The 17577-nt window shown below is 35.1% G+C and overlaps 1 protein-coding gene across 4 annotated transcripts in view; it reads left to right on the forward strand.

The window, feature by feature from the left end:
- Positions 1-17577, forward strand: part of DOCK10 (dedicator of cytokinesis 10) — a 187111-nt gene that overhangs the window by 60492 nt on the left and 109042 nt on the right. For all 4 annotated transcript variants that reach the window (XM_023532931.1, XM_023532930.1, XM_023532929.1 and 1 more), the window contains exon 3: positions 4907-4996. In XM_023532931.1, coding sequence (XP_023388699.1) covers positions 4907-4996 — 90 coding nt within the window. The remainder of the gene's footprint in view (positions 1-4906; positions 4997-17577) is intronic.

Here is a 17577-nt window from a genome sequence, read left to right on the forward strand (position 1 = left end):
AGACTTTTAGTCTAAATAGCATGCTTTTGGCCAGCTGCTTCTTAGACAAATAAGATGTACAACCTGGGGGAAATATTGACTCCCACCGTGATTGGTGCCATTAGATAACTATACTGTCATAAAGCGATTCTAGAGCACTCAGTTCATTAAGAATACGTGGAGACAGCCCCATTATACTAGGAATATATGTCCAAATAAAGACTTGAACATTTATAGTCATAGCAGCATTATTCATAAGAGCCCCAAAGTGAAAACAACACAAATATCCATCAACTGATCAACGGAGAAACAAAGTGTGGTGTAGCCATACAATAGAATATTATATAGCCTAAAAAGGAATGAAGTACTGATACTTGCCACAACGTGGATGAAACTTGAAAACGATATGCTGAGTGAAAGAAGCCAGCCACAAAAGGCCACATATATGATTCCATTTACATGAAATGTCCAAAATAGGTAAATCTACACAGACAAAAAGCAGATCAGTAATTGTCAAGGGCTGGGGAGAAGGGGGAATGAGAAGTAACTGTTAATGGATATTGGGTTCCTTTTGGGGATGATGAAAATATTCTAAAATTAAATAGTGACGATAGTCACACAACACGGTGAATATACTTAAACCATTGAATTCTACACTTTAAAGAGTGAATTTTATAATGTGTCAATTATATCTCAGTAACACTGTTTTCTTTTTTTAATGATTGTTCAAGACATTAAGATAGGGGTGATGTAGGTTGTCAGAAATAGGATACAAGAGAATTATAAAAACACATATCTGCATACAAGTACTTTATTCTTTAAGAGGATTCAACAAATTATACCAAAGAAACATTAAAGGTCATGGCAAAATGTTTCATTTATTGTTATATTCTGTTCCCGAAGCAGACTTAATGTGGCTTGCGTGTGTGTGTGTGTGAGAAATAACTATCTGAATCAATCACTAGCAGAGCTTTTGGTTCTGAAAGATTCTATAGTTATGTTGCCAACTTCATATATGACATAGACTATAAATTATATAGTTCGGAGACAAGAAAATATTTGTTGGATGAATTAGAGAAAATTTTCAAAAGGAGCTGGCACTTGTATTGAACCCGAGATGAGGAAGAACCAGGAAAGAAAGGGGTTTTCTAAGTGGAGGCACACAGGCAAGGCTTGTGTAGGATGGAGCCCAGCGTGGAAGAAGGACCCTGGGCAGCCACAAGATGCTGCGGCATGGTAGCTGTGGTGAGTTGGCTCATGTCTTAGGCCTCTCGCTTGTCACAGGGCCATGTCTGCAGGCCTCACAGTGAGCAGGCTGCTTCTCTGTGCCTTCTTGGAGAGTGAGCTCCTACCACAGCCTCTTAGTCCTTGCCCACAGGAGGGCCTGGTGCATAAGTGTCTTTACATTGTTGGAGCACTGGGTTCTATGCCTGCTCACATTTTCCACATGTAGAATGTTTTGTCCAAACCTTTGTTAGAGGATGTGAGACAGATTTTGGAACCTAGAAAATGAATCACAAAAAGAAGTGAAATGACTTGCTCAGTGGTTTGCCGGTCCAAGAGTGAAAAGCCTTGAACCAAACCTTCCTACCTACACACTTAAATACTATGATGGAGAAGTCCCCATGCTTGACTTGGCTAGAGCAACACAACTGTCTACTTAGGGCCAACTGCTCACTATCTCCACATTTTAACTTCAACAAAACACGAAAGACCTTCCCCTTAAAGCACAATAAATGTATTAAACCGATGCATTTTATTTTTTAAGATACATATTCTCGTGTACTCTTCTGAATGTGGCAAATAATATTTTTCATGCAACTAATGTAGTTTAAGTGCCAGCTCTACTAAAATGAAAGGCACTCTCAGTATCTTAACTCTGAGAAATTTGGGTGAAGATCGCTTTTGAACACGCTGCTTAGGATGGAATTGATCATGAAGTGTTAGTTAATAGTCCCCATTGTGAGGTTTGTTGACTTCTCGAGCTAAGACTGATTGATTACTACAAACACCATTATTCGTGTCCTCTTTTTTGAGCAGCTGGAATCTACAATACCATCAGGAAGCTTTGCTCAGCCCCAGGATAGGAAAAGCAGCCTCTTTTTTTAGACTCTGACAGTGGCCTTTGGCCAAATGAGAAATGGCTGCGATGTGCTTGGAATGAAGTCCTCTGCGGTCATTGTAGCCGGCAGAATGGTGGCTGTGACAAAGCCGCTAAGACTACCCACTGCAGAGTAGAAGAAACCAGAAAGCGACAGGTCTGTAATCCAAGATATCTGAATACTATCGACCCGAAATTACAAACAGAGGCCTGCATGCATTGTTTCATAAATAAAATGATAGTTTTTATTTCCAAATGCTTCGTCTCTGGACAATAGTCCCCTTATAAAATTCTACCACCAAAGGAATTGCTCGGCTGAGTTCCAGGGCAGCCTCAGATCCATTTCATGCTATTGAGCTATACTAATTGTCGACCAGAGGGTTTGTAAAAGAGAACAGGAAGTCTGCTGTGGCCAAGGCAATTTGTAGTGGTCTGAAAACATCCAGTTCTCAGAAAAGAAATTATTTGTAACTGTATTAATACCCTTAACAAATATGGCTCTGTATGTTTTTCTTCTTACTTGATCAATTTATTTTTGCTTCAATGGAGATACATTAAATAAACCAAAAATGAGTAGAAGCACCACAATTCTTAAAGTTGAAACTTTGTGGAGGCCTTCTGCTTTTTCAGGTAAATTCTCTACTATTATCACAAAACATAACTGAGTTTGATAACATATTATAGGCATTCATTATACATGTATTCTTTTTCTTGTATCATGTATATTCTGTGCAAAGTAATAGAAATGTAGAACTCCACATGTGTTGTAAAATAATGTTTTAGATTTATTGCATGATTACATGAGGGTGATTATACCCTAGTTGTCTTATTCAGTAAAGAATTAACATCATTTCATAACTAGAGGTCATCAGGAGCCACTCATAGCCACAGTACACATGATTGTACATGTGATCAGATTTTAACCCCAGCCTGAATGAATTTCTAATCTCGTAAACTGCATATGAGCATTAGCTTAGATATTTGGGGCTCTATCTTTACTATAAGACATCGCAAACCAAGTAGCCGCGTGATTATTATTACTGGAAACCTGAGCTCACATTTCAAAAACTTATCATTAAGGGAAAAAAAAAAGCTTCTTAAGAAAAAAAAAAATCTTCTTACTGCAGCCCGCTATTCACTCTATTGTTTTATACCACAGAGCAGTGATCTTAGTGGGACAATAGGTTTGTGGTAGAACTAAACAGAAAGCTTACATTTGGGCTGTTACTCAGCTCCCCATCAGACATATTTAGAGCAGCTATTATTTTTTTTTTCAAAAGGCAAGAAATCAATGGGAGACTATAGTGTATAATGAAAAAGAGAAATCTTTTGCTTTCGTTATATAAAAATTTTATTATAAAATAGTGGCTGAAATATAGAAAATATTTTTGAATTAGAGAAAAAAATCTCTAATCTTGCCAGTCGATTTCATATGTAATGTTTCCTAGAAACCAATCAAGTGACACTGTGTATCTGTGACTTATCTGTCTAAACAGGAAATAAGTTATCCCCAGATAATTGAAATCCAGCAATAATCCCCAAAGCTCATTTTAGGCATTTTAATCTTTTAGTTCAAACTTTCAATAGAGTTTATTTACTGTTTATCTAGTAGAGTGGCTAACATTAAAGAAGCAAAATGAAAGAGGAAATTCAAAAGAAATAAAAAACATAAAATCTAAATAATAATAAATCTTAAGTGGGCCCTATCATACTTCCTGTGGGAAGCAATGGCTCCCTGTGCATGTAACTACACTTGTTTTGAAATGATGGCCAATGCCCCTTAGCTCTTCCAAACTCTATTCACACATCTGCAGTCAAATCCAGGCAAATGCACTGACCAAGGGCATTCAGTCTATAGCTGTGTTTTATGTGATGAGTGTTTATTTTCACCACATGATATCTCTTGAACACAATTTTCTCATTATTTGTATCCTGTTAGATTTACATGACATTCTTCCTCTTTCACAGTGTCTATGCTCCCCAGGCACACGCACACTCACACACACACACACACACACACACACACACACACAGACACACAGATACACTCGCATACTACACATAGGCATGCTCACACACCACACATACATACCACACACACACGTTCGCACCACACTCATTTACACACACTGAAATTCAGCACATCTCCTTGATCCCCAGCTTGGTAGAGCTGAAGATAAAGACGAAACAAGATAGGAATTCTGTTCTAGATGTTTTATTTTAAGAGACACTTTATACTTTTAGTTTATGTATATTCATTTACTAGAATATTAAACATGACCTATTTTCTTCAATGTGCAGTTTCTCTGAACACCGTTTCTTCTCTCCCTAATTGTGGCCTAATACACACACACACAGACACACACACACACACACACACACACACACACACCTTCTAAAAGGGGCTAAATTTACTCTGTGGATAGTCAACAAGGGATTGTAATAAGATTAAACTAATGCTGATTTTGTGAATTTTCTCCTTCATTTCCAATGTATATTGGCATCAACGACAACAAAAAAGGGTACCAATGGAAATAAACTAGTCGCAATACACAGATCCCCAAATTTTTGTTTTCTCCTGGAAGGAAACAGCTTAAAATTATGAGTTTCACTGATAAAATGGTAATTGTAATAATGGTGGTAGTGGAAATCAAAGAAGGGTTTGGGTCTGCTCTCCTAGAGAGTGAATTGGGAAGAACCACTGACATTTCTCCGTCTTAAGTGCTAACTAACGTCGAAAACACTTCCTTGTTGTGTTTTTGGTACAGTGGTCTGCACAATGCTTTGAAGTTGGAAGGCTTAATTTCCTTTCTCTGTTCCCTTCAGACGGCCACAGTTCCTTGGGACATTCGAACACTGTACTCTACGGTACCTGAAGACGCAGAGCACAAAGCAGAAAATTTACTGGTCAAAGAGGTAAATGTGATGCTTTCAATCCTTTATGAAGCTCTTAATACAATTGTATGGTTATTGTCCTCCTTGCCTTATCAGTAGGGAATTGCAACCTTCATCACTTGTCGATATGTTCCTTTCTCCTATTAATCATTTTTCATTATCCGGTGACAATTCAAGTTTCAATTTTTGTTTTGTTTGTTTTCACTTAACTTAAAATCCCCAAGTTGAGAAATATTTGAGAATTCTTAATAAAAGATTTAATTTTATTTTACTTCTTTGGACTGAGCTGTAGGAAAGGCCATACTATGTGAAAACTTTGGATAATAGAGTTTCTATCTTAAGAGACATTTCTTTCAAGTACTAACTGTGGAAATAGTTAATGGTAAAACCTTGTGAAGAGCTTTAAGGAACTGATAAAATTTGTTGGCATGCCATCTACTTGCATTTGATTGGTTAGGAAAGACCTGCCAAACGACTTCTTATCCTACCCAGAATGCAGGCTGTTTTAGGGGAGGGACTGGCCTGGCACATACAGCTACTTAACAGATATTTATTAAATAAATAACTGAAGCCACAGTTTTTCCTTTACAGAAAATGCAGTGGTAAAATTTAGACCAGCACAAATCAAACTAAAAGTGGAGTCTAAATGCAGTCTTTAATCCTGAAAAAGTAGTGTAATTAAAGTAGAATAATTAAAGCTACACACAACAGCATGACCCCTTCTCAGCTCTTAAACATATTTGTATGAATAGAGGCTAGCCTTATTCATATATGTATTAATACTACTCTGATGAATCATGCATATTTTATGTTGTACTATTCAACCCGGGTCATCTTTTGCCGTAAATTTGCCTGTTTATTTTTCTTCAGTTCTATTATTTCATATTTATTTTCCACAGTTCACATTAATTATGACACTTTGTAAGGAGGTAGAAAAAAAAGAAAAAAAAATGCAGATTCAATTACCATCAAGATATCTGAGTATAGTTTTCACACTTACTGATAAAAATAATAAGTGTGATGTCAGTAATACAATATTTTGTTTACAATTGCCTTAGAAGTTTTTTTTAATATCTGGTAGGCATCACTGTTTAAAAAAAAAGAGTAGAAAAATCATTTTCTACTCAAGAAAATTAGAATAATGGAGACCAGGCCTACAAAATCTGTAGTACGTATCAGTTAACTTAGGTAGGATTTGAAATGTTTATAATATTGAATTCCTGGCAGGAAATCTTGTATATTCTTCACCAAAATACTGCGGTTTTTAAATAAAGATCTTTAACTTTTTTGTTAAATTTATTTCTGTATATTTTATAGTTTTGTTGCAAATGTGAAAGGAATTTTAAAAGTCCATTTTCTTTTCTAAGTATTCATTGCTGCTATATTTTAAAAGCTATTAATTTTCAAATATGCATAACTAGCTTACTTAACTCTTATCCCAATAGTTCTTAGTGTGTAATTATATTATCTGCAAACAATTAAAAATTTCTTTTCTAATAACTATATTGTTTAATTTTTGTCTTATTTTATTATCTAATATTTCTAAAACGATATTGAATAATAATGCTAATATTGGGCATCCTGTCCTATTCTTGACTTGGTGTTTTATTTTGGACATTTTCCGGCATAAAAGAAATGTTTAAGAAGAGTCTTTCTTGATCTATACCTTATGTTATAAAATGCATATTCAGTCTATATGTAAGCTTTTCTACTTGAATTTAGCACTGCAATAGAAATAATAGCTTGCAGTCCCATGGGTCTATACTTGTGTTTCTGATATAAACAATCTTGTTCAAGTCATATTACTACCTTCATACTCTACTACATTAGAATCGCTAATATTTTATTTCAAATTTTTGTATTCATGTCCATGAGTGATATTTGGGTCTAGTTTTTTGTGTTGGTTTTTTTTTTTTTTTTTTTTTGCCTTTGGTATAAGAGAAATGCTCACTTTAAATATAAATTGTGAGACAGTTTCCAATTTTTTTTTTTTACATTCTGGAATGAACAAATAAACCAGTGAAATAAAACAGTATCTAGGAATACATCTAAATGCATATGATTTCTTAATAAATGATAAATATGGCACTTCAGATTCTCTGTGGAAAAGTGGGCAGTTCAACAAGTACCATTTAGTTATTCATTTTAGCTGGAAAAAATGTTAGGACTCTATCTCACATTACATACAAAAATTAATTCCAGATAAATATTTGAAATCTAAATAATTAATTCCAAGTAAATATTAAATCTTTAAATTTTAAAAACAAAAATTATAAAAATATAGGGAATTATTTTAAGTGGAAGGATAGGGAAAATGGACAGATTTAAGCAAACAAAAATTTTTAATTTTTATATAATGAATGGTGCCATAAATAAATATTTAATCGCAGAAATTATTTGCAGCACATTCTGTTGCCATACACACATACACACTGTTATCAAAATCCTACAAATTAATAAGAAAAAAAAAAAAAACAAGAAAAATACAAGCAAAAAATATAAGCAAGCAAGTCAAAAGAAGAAATGCACTTGACCAAGAGGCATAAAAAGTTGTTAAGCCTCACTTATAGTCATGGAAATACAAATTGAAACAAAAATATGTATCATATCTAAAGGAAGAAAAATTTTAAGGTGAATATAGTTTAGTGCTAGAGGGATTATAGGGAAATAACCATTATCACACAGTGTTTGTAATACATGTCTACAACCTTTTGAGATATAATTCAAATGTATCTTTTGAGTAGTACATATAAACATACAACATGTATATTATCAAAACAAACAGAATGGCATAAAATTATAAGAATGAGTATTGCTATGCTGGACATTTGTGATATCAATTGATAAGCGTAACATTGAATTAATTTTGGCACATCTATATTTTGTAATAATATATAGATGATAAAAATTACATATATTTAAATGTATTAACTTAGATGCTCATGGTATTTGTTAAATGAAAAAAAGTCAGTTGCAGAATATGTAGTATGATGCTGAAGATATAAAATCTACAAGGTGTATGTAAATATGTTTATATAGCCTAGAAAAAGTGTCTAAAAAATAGACATCAAACACATAACATCAGTTGCCTCACAAGTTTGGGTTTGTAGGGGAAATGGAGTGATTGATTTTCAATTTATGTATTTTGTACTGTTGTAATGTTGCAAATGAAGTTTTGTAATTAAAAAATATTTTGGAAAAAATTAGTTAGAACATACTTAAAATGCTGCCAGAACTGGAAGCAACCAAGTCTGTCTCCTACAATTGTCTTCAAAAGTTAACCCATTTCCTGTTTGCCCCAAGAGTACTCGCCACTGGCACTTGGGGCTGCGTTTACCCCGAAATACCTCACGGATTACAGTCCTAATCTGACCCCCAAAGTTTCCGTGAAATATTTCACTTTTATTATTATTTTCACAACATTTTGGTATATCGATAGTCTTTGGAAGCAAATGACGTCATTTTATTTATAGCATCTGTTTTTAGTAGTTCCATCGTTGAAAATGTAGCATTCCTACGCATGGTGTTAAAATGAACGCTGGCAACAAGCTGCGCTTTTTTTCCTAAGTGGTAAAGGGTTTTAAAATCTGACTTTATTCTTCAAGGCATTTGGTCATTAAAGTCTACATCAGATTTTTTTATTATTATTATTTTAGTTTGATAATGAAAATATCATATGGAACAATCAAAATCCCATATATGTTTTGCTTTAAGATTCTGGGCTTGTCTGTCATAGAAGCCATTGAGTTTATCTGACATAATCTATTTTTAATCATTTGTCTTATAAGTACTATGGGCTTATAAACATTTCCATGATTCTAGGGGCTTTTCATTTTATGGTCTTTTCATTTCTTTCTGGGTAGATAGGGCATGTGTATGTTTCCAGGTTTTTAGCAATCTCCTTTCGACTGTGGAAAATTGCTCTTACATGAACCAGGGGTTCTTAGCTCTCTGCTGTGGGTCACTAGTACCTGGGGCTTTGAGGCCTAGGGTTTGAGTGCCAGCCTGCTCCAGCCCCTGCCTCTTAACACCTGTCTATTTGATCACCTGGTGTGCCTTCGAGGTAGAGCCAATCAGCTCAAATCCTAATCCCAGGATCTATTCAAAGCCCCACCCCTAATGTGGATTCAACCAAGGTATCAAGTTTAGGTATGTTCGCAGAGAGAGGACGGCCTGAAAAGCAGATCAATATAACACTGGAGACTTCTAAGAATATTCTAGGGTTCTTAGAGGCCTTTGGTTTTGATTGTCCTTTCCTGAGCTTCTGCACCACAATTTCAAATAGCCATATTGATCTCTTAATTCCTGTAGCTCTATGAGAATGTCAATTTCAGCCGAGAACAGGTTGACCACAATCTCTCTATGTCTCCTGAGGAGAAATTTCTCACCTTCACCTTTGTTCCCACCTTAATTCCCTGTCACCTACTTGCAGCCTGGGGTTATTCCTCCTTTTATCACTCCCACCCTCAGCTTCTCATTTCTCCTAAGCACTGCGCCAAGGAGGTCAAGTGCAGCCCCTTTTACCTTCGATCCCATATATCTGCCAGACTTCTGTGTTACAAATCTCTGGACACGGCTTTCAACTCAGCCATATGAATGAATCTTCTTATGTTTTTCCCAAATGCATGGAGCTAAAGTAGAAAAATGAAAAAAGAAAAGAGAAGGCCTGGGAGGAAACTATTTTATGCCCTGCTAATATTTCTGTATCACAGGCAGCGAAAGCCTTGTGAAAATTCCCAAAGTTGTGCTTGGTTTTAAGGATGGGGATAAAGTGAAACCTGTACCTTCTAGGATAGAAAGAAGAGAAACTCCATTTACAAATAGCACATGATGGTAATGGACCGTGAACGGTGAAGCCAGAGAGCTGGGTTAAGTCAGAAATGACCCCAGAGAATTATGCTGGCAAAAAAGCTTGACCCCAATAGTTAATAGCAGCTAACCTTTATTGACTGCTTATTTTGTGCCAGTTATGTTCCTAAGCCCTTTGCTTGCAATGATTACAGATATATGTGTCATCATTATCATCACCTGCACCTTCTAATGATGAGGGAATTGTCATGGAAAGATTAAGAAATGTGTCCAGCATCATATAGCTAGGAATAGACAGAGCCAGCATCCCAACCTATGCCTCCTGGCCATGGCCTCTTCACCGTGATGCTAATCACCCAAATGGTGCCCTGCTCTGGTTGTTCTCTAGAAGGAACGCTTCTCTCAGTCTTTGCCCTAGCAACCCCACTATAGTTCTTTCCTGCTAATTCTGATGCATATAGTTAACAGACCACACTCTGAGAAGCATTGACTGGTTACTTGAAACCAGTAAGCCGGCAATAAAATGCAATCATTGATGTTTGTAGGGTTTTGTAGAAATGTGCGTTTCCCTTACAGAGAGGCTGCTGCTCTGCACTAAGCAACCTTCTTGGTCCACCCTGTGCTAAATTGCCCTATGGCTCCCCATGGGATGGCAAGGACAAATACCATGGTTGCTAGGCAGCACACTGGCATGAATCGAGTTTAAACACATCCAGCTCAATACTAATTTTTAATTATCTCTCCATTCGCTCTACTTTGACAACTCTCAACCTCTTGTGAAAGGCAGTGGGCACTCTTTTCATTGTTTAATCTTGAATGACTTCATATTTTTAATGGGAGTTTAAGTAAAAGGCTTGGTCTCTCCATTTTCTGTTTTATCTGTTATTAATGCTCTCTCTTATCTATTAGCTATAATGTTAAATAGTACCCACACAACAAAATAGGCTTATTTCACATCCACTAAAGCACTTCACGGTTATGTTAAATTAACATCAAGCCATAGTTGACCAGCAGCATATATATATATTTTTTTTTTTTTGAGAGCTCTGTGACACAGGTATGACTACCTCATTTTACAGCCTAGAAAGTAGCCTCTGAATAATAAACTAAATTGCCCAAGTTCACACAGAGCCAGAATTAAGGTCTTGACTCACTAACCCCATGTTTATGCTCTTACCCACTCTGCGACCTCTGATTTCTTTGAGAAACTCCTTTAAATCGTGCACTTCATGAGCCTGAGATGATAAGGATATTTGTACTCTTCACAGGGAAATATGCTCTTCATTTCGACAAACATTTAAGCTTTCTGCCTCAATTTCTCCATCTTTAAATAATCCCAATGCTTTGTTTCTAAAAATAAATATAGCAATGGTATGAAAACATCTGGAAAATAACAACCAGGGAGCAACATTTTTATCTGATCCTCATGAGTGGCTTAAAATCAACATCTATAACCATAAAAAATTAAACATTTCTGTGATCAAACAAGCACCACTCCCTCCTACTGGGGATTGGGGGAGCAATTAAAGGGATCTATAAATAGGATACAGACTTCCTAAGCAAAACTCCTCTAGCAAAGTTTTCGTTTTAATATGCACAAAAGAATAATATAAAACCAGAAGCTCAGAACACTAATTAAAACTAAGCTCTTGGTTTGTACTCTCTCAACAAAGAAAATTGAGAGAACCGAGAACCAAGAGTGATACAGACCCAGCAAGAAGCAAGGGTCCAGGGGCCACTTCAGCCGAATGACTGAGAGAAACAGTGACAAAGTGCTAAGGTAGCAGGTACTTTACCAACAAAACCCTCTGCAATTTCTGGAACTCAACCTGCTGTGGGAGTAAAATAATAGTGAGGAGTAAGTCATGAATTCAAGTCTTACTTTGGTCAAGGCATATGACAATTATAGGAACATTAAAGAATAGAAGCAAATATCTGTATCTACATCTATATCTATATCTGTATGTGCACACACACATACACACACTCACACGATTCCTGGGGGGCAAGGATAAGTTCAGATTTTAAGCAGGGATCCCAGACCAGAAACAGTGGGATTCTCTAGGAAAAATAAATAAAAAAAAATAGGAGCCAAGACTGAATAGGAAAGACAAATCAGATTCAAAGCAGAGTAAATGTTGAAATTTCTAGGCTTCTACGGAGCATTCACAGTAAAAGCCAGCAGAACAAATGGTTGAGATCAGAGCAGACACCAGTTTCTCATGGACACAGAATGTTCTTCAGAAAGCCAGGTTCGCAGGATGTCCATACACAAACAAACAGATAGACAGACAGACACATACACACACATTCTTAAAGTCTTTAATTTTCTAACATCCATTGAGACCATCTTAGAAGGGAATATGACGTGAAATATTTCTCAAATTTATTTGACCATGGAGAAATTCCGTCTATTTTCCCCCAAGTATCTTGAGAAACATCCTTTAGAAATGCTGAGGAAAATCTGATGGAAAGAGATTGTAAGGAACTAGGAGCCCAACACAGCTCAAGTAAAATAGAATCAACCATTAGGTAAACTGTGACTGCATTTTATTAAGGCAGATAGTGATGAAGAAAAAGGGAATATTAAGGGCTGCGAAAGATCAAATAAATTGTTATTTTTCATGACTAAACCTTCATTCTTAGTTCTTATCGTTAATATGAAAAAAAAGTCTACCTTTGTCCAGGAAGTAAACCCTTTGCAATACTGGAACACAATCTCAGATGTACCCCAGTGATGGCTGTTCTATGAACTTGTCCTCACATAGCAAATTATAATTGGAAAAGAAGTTAATTTCAAAGTTTTATACTATCATAAAGTTTCAAACAATCATAAAGTTCAGAGTAACACCTTCTTCAGCCATTAAGTTTCTCCTCTCAACCCCCTACCTAATTAACAGAATATTTTTCTCTTGTACTAGAGATAAATGTGAATTTAGTGGCTTAAACAAGCTGTTCCTTTAAGGTATATACAGAAATTGCTACTCCCAATACAGTCGGGTGGAATTAATTACCTTATCTTTACATAGGATCAAATTCTTTAAACAGACAGTTCCTCTCCTGCTGATTACAATGGATCACGTACAAAGTGTGTGCAATAGAGGGCCATGTCTACTACTGAAAGATTGGACAGTTTATCATTCAACAACATTTATCACCCACTCCGCTGGTGGTACCAAGTGGATGTCGCATAGTCCATGCTTTCAAGGAGCTCACCATCAGGCAAGAAGTAACAGATGCATGATCAGATTTTTGCAATATAATCTGATAAGTACCCCTGGAGTATTACTATAAAACAGAGAAACAAACCAGGATCACATGTTAAAATAATAATAATAATAATAGTAATAACTAAAAGCAGACCAGAGGATGGATTGGTTGGCTTGGGGAAATGAATAAGACTGAAAAGAAGTTGGACGAATAGAGGCTACTTATTTTAATAACCTAGTTGGGTTAAAGACCTATACTAACATATGGCATCTGATTCTGAAGACAATAAAAAGCTATTAAGAAGATAGAATTGGCAGGAGTTGGTGAATGGAAAGTAAAGAATAACATGTTGGTGATAACCCTTACATTTCTGGCTTAGCTGTTAGCTAGATAGTTGTGCCAGTAATTTAAATATGGCACCCAGAGGAAACTGAAGATTACTAGAGCAGAGATGAATGAAGCAAATAAAATAACAAGCCAACATGCAGAGTTGCCTAGATTTCAAAGTTGAAGCTTTGAAAGAAATCTTGAGGAGAAAAGCCACTATAGCTGGACTGCAGGGACAGGCAGGTCCCTGAGCTCTTCTCCCATTTAAGGGACTGGTAAAGAGGACCCTGCATAGGAAATAGAGGTGGAATAGATAGGGAGACAGGAAGAAAACAAGAAGAAATTGATTTCTCAGAATCAAAGAAGCGTCAACAGTGAGAGTGAGTCAAGTATAAAATGCCAAAGTGTCAAGATAGGGGCCCACTGGATTTGATCATTCCAAGCCAATGTTGACTTTTTAAAGGAGCAGTTTCAGAAGCTCTGAGCACAACTGGATTCCAGTGAGTTAAACTCTGAAGCGATGTGGGATGTGTTATCTTATCAGACAAAGTATTAGTATATTGTTAGCCTTTTACCTACAAGGTGGCTTGAGAGTAAACCCAATAAAAATATAGGAACTCTTCAGGCAGAATACCCTACGTTTATCAAAGTTAAAAACAGTTCAATAGGCTGTTAAATTATATACCAAAATATTACTTAATTTATTAAGAAACAAAATTTTATACACATGAAAAACAATATGATCGAATGAGTATAATGTTATTGAAAATGACATGTCTTTCTCATTCTCTCCTTCTGCTTCTACCATCTAGATCCAGGCAAATGACATTCAACGAATTTAACAGAAAATTGTAAATATTCGAGGTCAAAGCTATATCACATTGAGAAGTCAAAGTGATTACCAAACGACTTGAGTCCTAGACATAGCAAAGAAAATTATGGGGAGAGGGAGATTAGCCATAATATTAAATGTATTCCATGCTGCTCATTTTTGTTAGCTAAAAGAAATATATCTAACTAGAATGAGATGTGTCTTGGATCAAGAAAAACATGAGGAATTTCATTTCTTTTATGATTAAAATAATTTTATGAACTTCATGTTTAATTTTGAGCTGCATATTATGTTCCATAAAGAAACCATTCTTTTAACCAAAAGAATGCCTTTGTACTTCATACAAAATTTTTGAATCTAATATGTAGAATAATGTACACTCAAACTTATCCAGAAATGAGAATGTCTTTCAATAAATGAATTTGTTTTTTTTTTTTTATTTTTGCATGTATAAATAAATTAAGTAAAAATGAATGCTGTTTTCTGATTCTGAATCATCGGGCAGCAAATGAATGATTCTAATGTATTCATTAACTTAAGACCAGAACACAGAAGGCATGGTTTTTTCTCACAGTAGAAGTAACATCTTTGATATGACATTAGAGCTAGATGCACAATCTAAATCACAGGAAGATACTGGGGAAAATGCAATTATAAAAATCTGTCCAAAAAAAAAAAAAAAACATGATAGTCCTTCCTTAATAAATTAGTGAGAATAAAAAGATTCTGATTTTGTTTTGAAGAATGGGGCTCTTCTTCACTAAAGAAGTTCTTATTAGAGGCAAAGGGACTTTTCAGTTTGTGTGTACTTTTTTAAAGTTAATTTATAAGGAAAGCCATATTTATTTTGTGACTTCATGAATTTAATGGAAAAATGATATCAAAATCTCTTACTGTCCTATATTTGGTCTAGTCTTATGTATATAATGATTTTATTTCTCTCATGGCCAGAACAAAATGGATCACTCAATTGTTTTTACACTAAATGTATAACGTGAAGGATAATAAACATACAAAGTCGATTAAGGTGAATTCAAATGCAGTTATTTTTTGGTGGCATTAGGGTAAAATGTATATGAAAAACACTGATGAAACAATGAAGAAAAAATGGTTTTGTGTTTCACATTAACAACCCTGAAGAAATTTATTTTCTTGTCACCAAAATCCCTAAACTAATAGTCTCATTTCTAAATATGCAAAACTGTTTCAATTCTAAATTAGCTTCCCCTTCTCAACAATAAAAGTCATCTTATAATGTTTGGTGATAAATGAATGAAAACACAGGAATACAAATCAGAGACCTTGGAATACAAGAATAAAAGAGAACCCATTTTAAGTTTGAACCTAAATTTTCAATTGCATTGAAATCCAACCCAGATTTTGTGCCTTACATAAAAAGAATGATTAGATCATAATATTACCAAGGTTTTTAGTACCATCCATTATTCATGTCCCGACAGATTGCTGGGAAATTAAAGTGTATGTACCCAGGTCAGGCACAGGTGTGATTTATGAAAGTCTCATTTCACAGTTTGTGCAACCACTTCAGTGACACATTCTGAATCAACAAAGATAACAAGTTATGATTCCCGATAACTCAAAGTAATAAACTAGTTAAAAAAATGATTTTCACTTGTAGTTGGCATTTGATGTGACATTCTGTTTTACATTGTGTAGGCATATTTATATGCATAGTAACACTATCTAATATCAAGTAATATTTTTAAAATCAGACTCAAAATCCATTAAATAAGATTGCACCATGACTTCTGAAACTGAGTCTGATCTATATTTACTTCATTTATTTTGTCCAAATCCATTATTTTTAGTTCTCTCCTAAAAGTGTAATATCACTTTTTAAAAATCATTAACTGTTCAACTTATTTTTATACTGTAGAAATTATTTCATTTTAAAGGAATACATAATGCGACCCTATTAAAGAAAACAAGTGTTTTCGATGCTTTATCTCTAAAATATTGATGTATTAAGGGACCACATATCCTGGTTTGCAGGAAAAGTCTCACGTTCTACCTGTTGGTCTGACCAATAGCATCTCCTTTCATTTCGAAATGTATCAATGTGGACAATAAATTATCCAGCCACCCTTTCAATATATTTCAATATAATTTGCCTAAATTCACTTAATTTCATGATTCTACATTTTCAGCATTTATACAATAGTCATAATTACTTCTAAACTTTATAAAGAGTGGCATGAATATGAAAATTGCCACAATCATTTTACAAATACAGAATTAATCCTAATGGTGATTAAGGGCCAAAATGAACACTGTTTGAGGTTGCATCAATCTTTCTGGCAAGAAGGTAGTTGTGTAATTAAATAACTCTGTATAGCTAGAAAGAAAAATAATTTTACATCTAAAAAGCCATCTATTACCTGTTTATTACTCTGTAGCCAGAATCTAATAATCAGCCCTTTTAAGAAATGGACAAATTACATTGCCAAATCCAATTGCTATTTAAGGTATATAACATGATTTGAATTGATTCTGAGGATTCTATAAAGAAGAGGGGAAAAAATGAAATATTTTCTTTACAGTATTTTAGGCCGCTCTTTCCAATGCCCAAGCTTTTCTAAAACATTTAGATTTTTAGAACTTTCAAAGTGTCACGTTTAGTCATTTCTAAAGAAAAAAGAATATAGAATGTTATTCATTCAACGAATAGGTACTGAATATCCACTATAACTGAAACTTCATCTTGGAGTTGATATTCTCTCTGCTCGTTAGTGGGCTGTGTCTATTTGAGTGAAAGCTGGAGGGTGGTCTCGGTTATTCCAGTCCACTGTGCGAAGCTAGGACCCTAATGCGTTCAACAAATAGGCAAACAGAGTGACGAAGACCGAGCCACATTGTCACTCCAGTGGAATGATGAATTTCAGAGCCTCCCTTTAAAGATTCTGATTCGGTGGTTCCTGTGGGACCCAGAAAACTGCATTTTAATGAGCAACCTCAAAAAACTCATGAGCACAATATCATTTAGGAAACGCTATTCTAATGGCATAAAAGCCTTTGACCATGTTGACTTTGCTTAGCTTTTTTGTCTCTAAATATATCACAGGCAGAGATAGCAAGTGTAAACGCTGAACAGGCAAACATAATAAATGAATAAAATGTGAACGGGGTCATTACCATTTGGAAAAATTAACCAGCTCAGCAAACTTTTGCTAGATATTCACAGTCTTCACCTTTGAAGTAGATTGTGGCAGCGTCCATTTTGAAGGAGATAAGGAGATGAAGTTGATGTCCTTGGCTTGGTAGTCAGTAAGAGAAAAATCTAACAAGTAGAGCTGTATGTAGCCAGTGACTTCAAATTTGCAACAGGTCATTTCAGCTTAGTTTTTGGACAATGAGGAGTTGTAGTCATGAGTTCTTAATGATCTTCTTAGAGTGACTGTGTGGG

The sequence above is a fragment of the Pteropus vampyrus genome, unplaced genomic scaffold (genome assembly GCF_000151845.1).
Source record: "Pteropus vampyrus isolate Shadow unplaced genomic scaffold, Pvam_2.0 Scaffold93, whole genome shotgun sequence".
Lineage (NCBI taxonomy): Eukaryota > Metazoa > Chordata > Mammalia > Chiroptera > Pteropodidae > Pteropus > Pteropus vampyrus.